This window comes from Pogona vitticeps, chromosome 1 (genome assembly GCF_051106095.1).
Source record: "Pogona vitticeps strain Pit_001003342236 chromosome 1, PviZW2.1, whole genome shotgun sequence".
Classification (NCBI taxonomy): domain Eukaryota; kingdom Metazoa; phylum Chordata; class Lepidosauria; order Squamata; family Agamidae; genus Pogona; species Pogona vitticeps.
In genome coordinates this window covers 294,450,203-294,463,929 of record NC_135783.1, presented here as the reverse complement: position 1 = coordinate 294,463,929, position 13,727 = coordinate 294,450,203, and the positions used below count along the sequence as shown (strand labels likewise).

Genomic DNA, 13,727 nt, shown 5'->3' with positions numbered 1-13,727 from the left:
TCAATCCTATTTTTTATATTTAACGGGGGAAAAACTGTCTGAACTGGATATCTAAGCTAAGGATAATTATCCCACTGCATTTGCTGTATTTTCAAAAAACAAAGGAGGAAGAAACAGAAAGCTGCCAACATTATATGCTTTATTAATTCAGCACATGCCATCTCAATTTGCCCTTTCTTTGTACAGGATCCAATTCAATAGCAGAGAGGGGTTGAAAAGAGATGACAACATGAATTGTGGAAAAGCTGAAAAGCTATAACTACATCAAGTGAAAAAAGACTGATGACAAAGCAACCTGGGAAAGGCAGGTCTGCTACGTCATAAGCTGATTTGTCCTTATCCACCCCATATCCTAAGCTACACCAAGGGAAATATAAGGTATAGATATGAAGATCAAATAAAAGAAAATGCTCTTTCACAAAGAGTACTGGATAGCCATTCAAAAATGTTTTGCCATGTGGAAATATTGTATATACTAGGAATTTTAGCACATGTAAATTAATATAAAATGACTGGCTGATGGTTTACAAAGAGTGAAAAAGAACAAGTAGATGGCACATAACATCTGCAACAGATTGATAAAAGAGACAAAATCTCACTATTTTAAGCTATTTATAATCTGGTTTTTTTAAAAAAAAATCCATTATGTAGGCAATGTCTGAAGCGAATCTTTGAACTCCAGTCACTGTCATGAGATGCAAAAAGAAAGCAAAGCACAGCAAAACACCGCACTATCTTGGACAGACCATTATACCGCAAGGATTATTATAAAAAAGAAATAATGGTCACCACCCTCCCCCTTGGCGAATCCAATAAGGCCCCATTTCTTAACAAATAACCAGGACCTATGACCCATATACCCCACCAAAGTCACTGGGGTTCTTTAAATGAAACATCCCTAAAACTGCAAAAGGTTCCTGTAATAAAGGATTCTGAAAACACTGCACGGCAGTAGTGTGATTATGTTGCCAAAGTAACAGATTCCAGAAGACTCAAGTAAGTGGGGCAATTCCTGGTTCCCACTGAACACCGCTGAAGCAGGCTCTGAAGGACTGGAAACCCCTTTATAATAGAATAGCACATAGAGCTGAAGGGGAGAGAAGGAGAAATATGTTTTGTAGGAAATTAGTGGAAAGTTGGCTTTAGACCTTAATCTCAGTCAAATCTGGGAACTGTAATTTTCATTACAGTCTTTCTTCTAATCTCTCTTATACTGTGCAAACTAGAGTTAATATACCTTGCTTTCTACCAACACCAGATTTTTCAACCAAACGTATTGTTCCTTAGCATAGTAGGTTGCAACCAGAGAAGGCCCATTGAATCAGCAGAAATTTGGTGAGTCAACTCCTTTGTAAATTCCACCCATTTATTGTGCCTACTCTAGTTGTGACTCACTACTCTAGGCAATAGAATTTCATTTTACAAATTACCTGGCAGGCTATATTGTACTGCTGTCAAGCTATGTTTTCATTGGTAACTTGCATGTTATGGAGACTTGAATTCAATAATGGCTGAAATCCTGTTGAACAGTTACACCAAAGATGTAACTTTTAGACAAAAATTGCCACAAACTAGGACATTTTTGTAGGCATTATCTTTTGCACATCACGTTGCATGACTCAATGTGCAACAGATAATGACCACAGAGATTTCTTAACTTGCACTGAATTGTATCTAAAAGCTTAATCTTTTTTGTATTTGCCCAACAGGATTTCAGTCACTGTGTCATGAAAAAAAAATAATGTCAGATAAAAGAACAAACTACAAAAATGTTTGTACATGACCTTATAGTCATAATTTCATAATAATCTGAAAACCTTTGTATAGCCTATTACTGTACTTATGTTTTGTTAGCATTTTTTTAAAGTCTGAAGTAGAACAAGAGTTTTCTTTTTAAATTAGAATACGGCAACATATAAAAGAACCAAGTTCTTTTATATACAAATTCTCAAAAGCACAATATGTGATACTCATTTTTTACCAAAAAAAAACCCTTTCAGTACCCAGTCGTATCATGGAGTCTTTGTAAAATGTTTCTTTCTTATTATGTCAGAGACTTCAAGGCACTAATGGGAAATCTAATTCATTCACACTGAATTTTTTAATAGTACACGATCTTACTGAAAACTAGAGTGGTAATTGTTTTGATAGATACATATTTAACTGCTGCTGCACCTTCCACAAGCAAACTGTAAGACTTCCTTCATTATTCACTTTTAGCACTTTTCAAACAGAGCACATGCAGAAGCCAAAGAAAGATGAGGAGAGTGACATTAAGTATTGAGTTTAAATGCGGGGCCATAGGTTTTTGTGGAATTTTAATTGCTGAGAGAAAACGGGGTATCTATATTTGGATGGTGAAAGTTGTGTATATTTTAACTTTTTTTTGTAGTGTTGTCCAGTTTTACCTTGGGGAAGAGCACCTCATTTCGTTGCACCCACTTGTGAGCGCAATGACAAATAAATTTCTTATGTCTTATGTCTTAAAGAGAAGACTGACAGTGACAGTAAACGGTGGTGGTACAAATGTAGATTAAAAAACAGTGCCCTTGAAAATGGTCTGTGGGATCTTCCACAAATGCAGTCTGCAACATCCAACCACACACCAGTTATAGATAGCACCGTGCAAACAGTGAAGGCCAAACAGTTTTTAAATAAGGGAAGCCAATGCGGTCCAGTATTTTAAGTCGAACTTCATTTTAATGAAACATCTTTTTAAAAACAAACAAACCATGAATTGAACAGAGGGTATATTATGGTTACATATGCAAGGAATAATTTGAATGTCTTCATAAAAAGGGATTATTCATAAGACAATACTGATCAAAGTGATAACTTCATTAGAGATTACGAACATTAATTAGAGCAACAAATACAAATATAAAATATAGAATCTTAATATGGCCACAGGACATTCTGCATCACATGAAGCAATGTGATGCTATGAATGTTAGAAGGTATCAGCTAAGGAAGCAGAACTTCAATGTTCCAGATCTTTATTACGGCCCTACTGCAAATAAGTACTACTATGAAATATGCAGAGCCTAGAAATGATGAAAAAAAATCAGGAAAACTGCAGTAGAGTTAACTATTGGAAACTTCCATAATGAAATATTAAAGCTATATAACACAATTCAATTGTAGATATTCAGAAGCAATTTAGTAATTTGTGTTTTTAATGGTTTCCACAATTTTGTATCTTGTCTGTATTTTTCCGCTTTCCACTTCTCTAGCAGAATCCTGGTTTCTCAAGGCAACCTACCTAAATCAGAATTTTCCACATATCAGTGGTACTCCTTTCCAAAGGTGGAGTGTCTTCTGATGCACTGTGATAGAAATTCCTCTTTAGAAATCCATGAACTAGAGACTGTTGTTTCTTTTCAACCAATAATTTGGCAGGCTATATTATATTGATAATATTGCCAAAGACTGTTCTTATTTATCCAAATATCTGGAACTGATATACATTATAGAGAACATTTCCTATTTATGTTAGTATAATAAAAATATCCCAATGATTAAAATGAGCACTAATCTTCTAAAACCAAGTTTTAGATACAGTTGATTGTGACTTCCTGGGCTATCAAATTATTGTTATTTTAATTATGTGGATGATATAAATTTTTATGCTTTAAAAGTAGACGTTTGTGGTGCATTTACATGAAGGAATTACTGCAAGAATCTAAAACCTATACAACAGGATATAAAAATGGCAAGCCAAAGTAACTCTCAAACATGTAAAAAAGATGGAAAGTGAAAACATCGGGTAAAGAAAAAACATGCCCAGTTTTACTTCATATAATATCCTCTAGAAAAAAACCCAACAATCTATGCATCATTGGATGACTGTAGAGAATTTATTTTATTTAATCAGTAGTGAATTTTTCAGATTAATGAATTTTTGTCAGAAAACATAAAATATAAACTCTTTATCACAATTCAAAGAAAACATACAACTTATTGCTTAGCTCTTTAAAAACCCTCTTCTTTTCAACTTGAGCTTTAGTCTTCATGAAAATGACATAAAGGAATTCATACTCCAAATGCCATGATTCTGGCCTCAGAATATTTGAGTTTTCCTCTTAAATGAGGTGCCAGTTCTTTTACAGAACAATTCAATTCATTTAAAACTGTGAGCATAAGAAGGATTGAAGTCCTTTGATTGTTCATGTTACTTCCATTCATACAGACACGATTTCATGCCTGATATATGCTAGGTAGTACTTCTAAGCTATAACTCATAAATTGAATGGTTTTAGTTTTAGTTGAATATCGGATCTCTCATTTATTCATTATGATTTCAGAAGAAGCCAGCAGATGCTACTGGATTCACTGACATAGTAGCTATCCTTCTGAAAAATATTCATGGTCCCATCTGTATATCAGTTGAAGGAAAAATGGGCAGAATTTGTCATAGAAATCGTCTAAATAAAAAATACATCAGTTAAGACCACACCAAGTAAATTAAAAAGAAAATTTCCAGGTATTGGCACTTTTGCCCTTGGCCAGGAGTAGGCAAATCAAACAACGATCAGAACATCAGAGTCAAAAGGCTCAGGTGTGTCTTAAGGATCCAAAACTGATTTGGGAAACATAAAGTGTACAGAAGGTTTGGGCCTTATTAGTTCTATTCAACGCAAGGAATAGTTGCCTAATCTCATATAGCTCCTCATTTTGAATTGGCTGGGACAGCAATAGTTGACAATTAGGGAGCAAAAGACAGAAAGATTTGTTCTATGAGTGAGAAACAAAGGGAAATGCCAAAATATTGCCTGAGAAGTACCATCCTCTATTTTGAAAACAACGGCATGAATGCCTGATGCAATCTGGAGTGACTGCATGGATTCTTCAGGTAAAGAGAGGCTTCCAGCATAATACAGTCATGGCCAAAAATATTGGCACCCTTGTAATTCTGTCAGAAAATGCAACCCTTCTCTCAGAAAATTGTTGCAGTTGTAAATGTTTTGGTACTCACATGTTCGTTTCTTTGGTTTGCATTGGAACAACACAAATAAATTTCTTATGTCTTATGTCTTTAAAAAACAGAGAAGAAAAGTCAAATCTGATACAATCCCACACAGAAACCCAAAAAATGTGCTGGCCAAAATTATTGGCACCCTTAACTTAATATTTGGTAGCACCCCCATTTGGAAAAAATAACTGAAATCAGTCGCATCCTATAACCATGAATGAGTTTCTTACACCTCTAGATTGGAATTGTGGACCACTCTACTTTTGCAAACTGCTCCAGGGCCTTCAGATCTGAAGGATCCCTTCTCCCAACCGCTGTTTTGAGATCTCTCCAGAGGTGTTCTATGGGATGCAGATCTAGACTCATTGCTGTCCATTTCAGAACTCTCCAGCGCTTTGTTTGTAACCATTTCTGAGTGCTTTTTGAAGTGTGTTTTGGGTCATTGTCCTGCAAGGAGACCCATGACTTCTGGTGGAGACGCAGCTTTCTGACACTGGCCACTATGTTGCACCCCAAAATTCTTTGGTAATCAGATTTCATGATACTGTTCACACAGTCAAGGCATCCAGTGCCAGAAGCAGCAAAGCAACCTCAAAACATCTTGGAACTTCCACTAGGTTTGACTGTAGGGACTGTGTTCTTTTCTCTGAATGCCTCATTTCTTTTTCTGTAAACCGTGTCATGATGTCCTTTACCAAAAAGCTCTCCTTTTGTCTCATCTGTCCACAGTACATTCTCCCAAAATGATTGTGGTTTTGTCACATAAGTTTTGGCATACTCCAGTCTTTCTTTTTAATGCCTTTGTGTCAGCAGTGGTGTCCTCCAAGGTCTCCTTCCATAGTGTCCCTTTTCATTCATATGGTGATGGATAGTGCGAGCTGACATTGTTGTACCTTGTGTCTGCAGATCAGCTTGAATTTGTTGGGAAGTTAATCTGGGTTCTGTATCACCATTCGAACAACGCTTCGTTATAATTTTTCAGCAATTTTGCTCTTCAATGTCCAGAGAGGTTAGCTATGGTGCTATGGGCTGTAAACCTCTTGATGATATTGCACACAGTGGACACAGGAACATTAAGATCTCTGGAGATGGACTTGTAGCCTTGAGAGTGTCAATGTTTTTCCACAATTTTCCTCTCAAATCCACAGACAACTCTTTACACTTCATTCTTTTCTCCATGCTCAGTGTCACACACAACACAAAAGTTGAGTCAACTTTTCTCCATCTTAACTGGTTGCAAGTGTGATTACTATATTGCCCACACCTCTTACTTGTGACAGGTGTGTCTAAATACAAATTAAAGGAGTATCACATACTTGAAAAGCAATTATTTCTTACAATTTAGACAGGGTACCAATAATTTTGGCCAGTGCATTTTTGGGCTTCTGTGTGGGATTTTATCAGATTTGACTTTTCTTTTCTGTTGTTTTATGTTGTTCCAATGCAAACCTAAGAAATGAAAATGTGAGTACCAAAACATTTGCAACTGCAACAATTTTCTGAGAGAAGGGTTGCATTTTCTGACAGAATTACAAGGGTGCCAATATTTTTGGCCATGTATAACTTGGTACAATATGACAGTGCAAACATGTAGGATATCAGGCATATTAGGTTCTGTGTACCGCAACTCATAGGATGGACACTGCAACATTGGCATGATTGGTCCTTTTAGCTTCTGGTACAAATACTACTACAGTATTCACACCATCTATCTTGAGATGAAAACCAAATGCACCTGTTACTACAGACACTAAACTCAGTAGTCTCCCAAACGGAGATCAGGCTTTGCCCTTCCACCTCAATTGTGTTTCAAATCGTAGCCTCTATTTGCTCCTATTGATGTATGAGAAAAGTAAAGTAAAAGCCACTCATAATGGTTGACATATAGTATCTATAATAATAAGGATCACAAGCTGTTCATTCCCATATATACTAAACTCTCCTTGACTATATAGAGATCCCCTTGATAATCCTTTGAGTTTGTCTGTCCTCCATGCTAGATCTCAGCTAGGCAAGCTGCCACTGTTCTGGCTCCATAGCAACAGACATGACAATTCCTCATACAGTTATTAAGTAGATACTCCTCTTGAAACAGAAGCATACAGCAGATCGGTGGATAACTAAAATGTCTATTGGGAAGTAGCCAGGTGCACACCCATGTGTCTAGCACAGGAGAAGCGCAACTGGTTGAAATTACAGCAAAGGACTGAAAACAAAATTTATAGGGCTTCCTTTTTTTGACAAAGCTGCATGCAAAAAGTTTGTGCATGCAAAAGATGGGGAAGATTGAATATATTGCAGTAACTATGTCTTGATGATGGTGCATTAGCAAAGGATGCATGATCTATCTGTTAGTACAAAACTGCATAGAACAGATACTACATTTAAGACATATTTCATATTTTCTTTAAGAGACAACCAGATACTAAACCTTTACTCTATTCTATGGGGATTTATTAGGTTGACTAGTCTACCTCAGTTTCCAGAGGTTTCCATTTGTGGAAAAAGACCATTACGTTAGAGGAAAGAATTTTCCCTCTAAAATCTCACAGATGAAGTGGTTACCCCACAGTGACTGAAGTATTTAACATTACTTGTACATGTCCTAAAAGCAATTCATGTATAAAAATGTAACTATTAACCTCCACACAGCGTCAATTTCTGAATCGTCTTCCTATTACTAGAATTTAAGATATTAATGAGATTGTAGTAAAACAGTGTATTATTACATTTCTGTGCAGTCTTTACACAGCTTCTATGTAAATAGATTATTAATACTAGCTACTAGTAAAGTTATAGTGCTGGGGAAATGTGTTTGGTTGGTATTTACACCAGGGTGCTTTCAAATTACTATGGTGGTATCAAACCATGCTGCACATAGTGGCAAGGTGAGCATGCAGAGTCAATCTCACAAACTGATTTTTCCTCATTTTTGCACACGGTGCAAGACCAAATAAAAAAAAAAACAAATTTAAATAAAAAGGGTGATGAGTGAGAAATTTTGACTGTGACAGAACACGTGCAAAGTATACCTCAGAAACACTATAGGTGGATGAACACGAAGGGAGCCGAGCCTGGTTGTGCAGTGAGGAAAAGAAAACATTGTTAAAAAGGAAATGGTGGAACAGAAAGGGTCTTAAAAGGTTTTCTATTAGGTGGTTCCAGCAGTGAGAAACAGCAGGGGGTTCATTTCATTCCTAAAACCAGATTCTTTCATAACCAAATATTACAAATCAGGCCATTTAAGGTGGAAACATAAATAGTAATATGTTAAGATTGTACTCATATTTGAATAAACAATTCTAAATGAATAAGTATCTTAGAATTTTTTAATTTTAAAAGCATCCTTTTTGAGTGATGACTCTTTTGATGTTTTCAAAATCCATGATTTTATTAAAGATATGTATAGAAAAAACTTTGGTCAAAATCCAGTTGAGAAAAACTGTGCACTTAAGGGCAAATGTGCAGTAATTTTTTTCCTCCTCCAGCAAGGTACACTTCACCAGACTGGTTGCATGCTCCATTTAATAACCACTGTACAATTGTCTGTACAAAGGAGACCTCCTAGTTGGTGGTGGTGGGGAGATTCCATGATAATCCTCACATGATCATAAAAGTACTGTACAGTAAAATGGTTTCCAGGCTATGGGTTTACTGTTACTTAAATCCAAAAGCATAAATGCATTCATGTAAAAGTAAGTCCCATTCCATTTAGTGGAATCCAATTGTTTGGTAAATAAGTTGGGGATTACAGCCATATTCTTTTAATGATCCACTCCGTGCATGTGATTTGTTATTCTATTCATGGAGGAATCCAAAAGCAGACAACATAAAAATATAGGAAAGTATTACTCATTCAATAAGACTACTGATCTGGAGTTGGATAGTGCTACACTCCCTAAAGAATGAAACAGATAGCTTGGAAATCTTTCTGAATGCAGTATAGAGAGAATATTGGTGATCTCAATGGCAAGCAATGGCATCTGAAGAAAGCACAACTGGCCTCAGGTACACCCGTATAGGATTGTTTCTAAATACAGTCAAGAAATTTCAGCTGTCACAAAATTCAGCTGCCAGAATGTTAGGCCTTCTGATCATATTTTACCAATTTTGAACCACTTGCATTGGAGTTCCAGTAATTTGTAGGATGAATTTAAAGTGCTGATACCAACATCCAGACTTCCAAATAGTTTGGTACTAGATTATCTGAAGGATCATCTTCATCTATAAGAACTTCGCCAAGCCTTGAGAGACTGGAATCAGACACTCTGCTGTCTGGCCTGCTTCTATAACTGATAATGCTGGCAACTATGATTGATAAGGGCTTTCCGGTGATGGTCCAAAACTTGAGGAATTTCCTGCCCGTTTACCCCTCTTGTGGCCTTCAACTGAACCGAGAAAATATTTTTATTCTGTCATTCTATTTACTGATGATGTCACTATAAAGATGATTTTTAAATGCTGTTTTTAATTAGACATTACTGTTCAGTGTCTATTTTTTTTACAGCACATCACTTTGTGAGGACTTGGCCTAAAAGGCAGGCTAGAAATAAATATGTAAATTTAAACTACTATTATTCCTAATCCTAACAATAATAATGTAAGTTACTTTTAATAAATTCTTTTCTTTCTTGTGTCATTTCATAAGAAAGAAGATGATCTTTCTTTCAGATTTTTCTCATTAAATTATTTTACACTACCTTAAATATATAAGCAAATGTATTTCATTATTAAAGAGGAACTGATTCATCAAATTAAATTCTTTACCTCAGGGGTCCCCAACCCCTGGACCGGTACTGGTCCATGGCCTTGGAAGGACTGGACTGCCAGGAGAGATTGAGGAGCGAGCAGGTGAATGGCAAGTGAAGCTCTGCCTCCTGTCAATGTGCTCCTCTTAGGCTGATCTGATAGGAGGTGGAGCTTTGCTCCCTGCTCCACTCCTACTGCTGCTAGATCAGCTGTGCCTGTGGCATTAGAATCTAATCGGAGCCTACGCTCTTATTAGGTTGTAAGCCGCTGCTGATCTAACAGGAGGCAGAGCTTCAACTGCAGCTCACCTCCTGCTTGCCATTTCATTTATCAGCTCGATGCAAAGCTATCCTCCAACCACCTACTGAATAACAAGTAGCCCCCCTCCGGTCATTCGGAGAATGGTATTCAACTAAACTGGTCCCCGGTGTCAAAAACGTTGGGGACCACTGCTTTAGTTGACTTAGTGCACACATGATAGGATTAATTAGTTCTGACTCTCATTTCTATGCTATTCAGGTTTCACATAAGCAATTATGGCCTTGATGGGTGAACATACTAATACTATGCAATCTTATGCATCTAGAAATGGCAGCAAACCACAGCAATATTATTTTGATGAATTCTCTTAGCAGCATATTCAGGCGTGGAATAAAGAATTTTAACCACAAATGATAGGTCAAGGCTCTTCTGGCTACAATATTCTTATACATGTTTTACCAAACTATGCTGAAATATATTTAATAGATGCTATACTTACTTTTCTTATTCAGTGTTCTAAATTTTAAAAAATGTATTCAACAGTGTAATTTGGCTTATCAAACATCATATACTTGAATAAAATGGAATACACTAAAAAGTTGTAAGCTCAATCTCTTTCTCACCATGAACTAGATGGCTTTAGACACACTACCAACACAGTGCCTCATATCTAGAACAACGGTTCCCAACCTTAGGTAACCCAGATTTTCTTGTACTGTACTGCAAATCCCAGAAGCCTTCACCAGTGCTGCTGTTGGCTGGGCTTTCTGGAAATTGCAGTCCAAAAACACCCGAGTTACCCAAAGTTGGGAACCACAGATCTAGAAGAGAGGGAAAATCACATTAGCCTAGTTGTAACCTGTTGCTTTAAAATGTATTTTTAATACTGGTTTTATTTATTATTTCAGCATGTAATTCTTTTAAAATATTTGTACGCTTACTGTTTCTGCTACTTTTAGCTTTAAAATATTTTATTTGTAATGATGTAAGCCATCCTGGGTCTTTTTAAAGAAGAAATGTGAGATAAACATCTTCTAAATAAATAAATAAGTGATGGAGGGCATAATGAGGTAACAGTCTAGGTGGACGGGGGATTCCATAGAGGGAGAACAGTGTTTTTTCTGGCCTAAAATGGTGGCCCTGGCCAGCAAGCTAAAGAACATGCTTCACTACAAGCTTGTGTCCTTGTAGAACAGTGGTCAGGAAACAGGGGTAAATTACCCCAAATGGGGTAAAAATGAAAATCCTGGGGGTAATGAGGATGAGCAGAGCCCCAATATTGATGCTCTCATAACCAAGATGAAGCAACATCATTTCTCCAAAATCTGAAGTTTTCAATTAAGTTGCAGCTTTCAAAGTAATTTTGAATAGATTCAGTAAGATTTTGAATTCAAATAATGTATGATTTCCTTCCTTTCAAATCAAGGGGGTAATGTCGGCATATATAAAAAAATTTGGGGGGGGGGGAAGGTAAAAAAGTTCCCTGATCCCTGTTGTAGAAGAAGGCAGTATATGTTCTAGCAACCTTCTTGGACGCCTGAATTAAATAGCAGGCAATGGCTATTAAGCAGTAGTGGGGATATGAGGGTGGGAGGACTGCCAGCCAACTTTCCATCACATCCAGCAGTAGCTAGTGAAGAAGATCCAGCTATCGCTAAGGGGTCACGAAGAGCAGGAACAAACTAGCGCCATTCATGCTACCCTAAGTAGCAGTACCAGCAATTGTATTCTAGAGTCCAAACCCCTCACCCCTGCTACAATAGGGCAAGCTTTCTAGGACACTCTCTTGACAAGCATGGCAGGGGCCAGTCCTCCAGAAACACCACCTCAGAGGAAGGACATTGCAGATGCAGAGGTATATACATGCAGGAGCCTGGCAAGCCAAAAGAGACTGATCCCTCATCTTATTTGGCTATGAAGAAGTTTGTCTGGAGAGGTCAGACTAAGGTGGTAGTGGGATGAGTAGAAAGATTCTTAAGAGGCTACAGAATCTGAATCAAGCCATTTTATGGTGATGGGACGGTTTCCCTGCAAAATTTGAACATTCATATGGAAATCAAATTGGGAAGCTTTCTGAATAGCAATACCATTATGCCAACACAAACCTGGAGACTAAAAGGGCATTTGAAATATTAAAATCAGCTCTGTAAAAGGTGGGAGGTTTTGAATGAATTATTATCTGCCTCACCAAAGATAAACCCAAAGTGAGATTGCAACCAAGAAATGAGAAGAAGAGTGAGACTAGGAAGGGATTTTTTTAAAAAAAAGATGATCAAGTGTAAGGATGTGTCACTGGAGATCAAAACCAAGATAATCCACGTTCTTTTATTTCCAATCACAATATATGGGGATGAAAGATATATAATAAAGGAAGCTGACAAGAAAAAAAAAAAGATTAATCTGAAATGTTGTGTTGCAGGACAGCTTTACAGATACCTTGGATGAACATGTAGACCCTAGATCAAATCAAGTCTGAAATATCTGTGGAGAGAAGAATGTTGAATTTGAGTCTGTCCTACTTTGAGCACATCATGAGAAGGCAGGATTCTCTGGAAAAGACAATAACCACTGGGAAAGGTGAAAGGGAGCAGGAAAAGAGTAAGACCAAATATGAGACGGGCTGACTCCCTGAAGAAACTATAGCCTGAGTTTACAAAAGCTGAGCTCGCTTGTTGAGGACAGGGCATTTTGGAGATCACTCATTCATAGCATTACCGTAAGTCAGAGGCAACTTGAGAACACATAATAACGCTAGAGACAATGTTTTCTAAAATGCTTTCTAGACTTGCATATTAATTTGAAATAGGGAAGTGAATTTTGCAGTGTCTTCCTCTTAGAGACAAAGCAAGAAAAAAACCCACTCTTTTTTCCTCACAGTGAGGTATTTCTGCACTAGAATTTTTCATGTGCAGAATATGGAAATGCAGAATAGCATATATCATATCCAGTCCTTGAAAGAGAAAAAGGAATACAGAACATGGCAAGATTGTGACAATTTCTGTGCAGAATGGCATTTTCATGTGCAGGATTCATCAGACAGGGTATGAAGCTATGCAGAATTTGGAATTTTGTGGCACAGAATGGGGCAGAAAAAAAAGAAAAGGAAGACGGGTTTGAGACCTTACTTTTGTAAGAAGCTGAAAAATTTCACCGATCTCAGTGGGGAGTCTTGTCATCATGAGACTCAAAATATCAAAAAGCATGAAAAATTTTGTGATTATCTGTCACATCCCTAATACACAAGTTTTTTTTACTACTATGTTACTACGAAGTTATAGTTTGCAGTTTATCAAAATATATTTTGCACTTTATATAAAACAAGGATATCATTTGTGAAACAAGAACAATCATGTTCAAGAAAGTATAGAATTTAGTGTACAGAAAACAGATTTTTAAAATGTTCGCAAGTGCTCAGAAAGCTAGAACTTTCTTTTGATTTCCAGTGTGTCCAATTATTAAGGTAACAGATACAATTCTGAAATGTTGTAAAGGTTCCACCTTAAATAGGCACAGAATTGAGCATGATTTTCATCTCCTATTTACCCCAATTACTATCAAACTGCATTCCTAAAAGTTAATTTAACTATTCCCCATACTAAACTATACAACTGAGTTAATAATTCTTTTCTGAAACCAGGTTGGTATATATTAAAATTTATTCTCCCCCTCCCCCTTTCATATACATGTTGCCTTATATGCAAAGTATTTGCTATTAGGTCTAAAAGTAGTATCGTAAATGGACCCC

The 13,727-nt window shown here is 36.8% G+C and overlaps 1 protein-coding gene across 48 annotated transcripts in view; it reads right to left on the bottom strand.

The window, feature by feature from the left end:
- Window positions 1-13,727, bottom strand: part of GPHN (gephyrin) — a 454,199-nt gene that overhangs the window by 118,905 nt on the left and 321,567 nt on the right. For 35 of the 48 annotated variants that reach the window (XM_072986103.2, XM_078390238.1, XM_078390313.1 and 32 more), the window contains one exon: window positions 8,005-8,046. The exons of the other annotated variants lie outside the window; for them this stretch is intronic. In XM_072986103.2, the coding sequence (XP_072842204.2) occupies window positions 8,005-8,046 (42 nt within the window). The remainder of the gene's footprint in view (window positions 1-8,004; window positions 8,047-13,727) is intronic. 48 annotated transcript variants of the gene reach the window in all.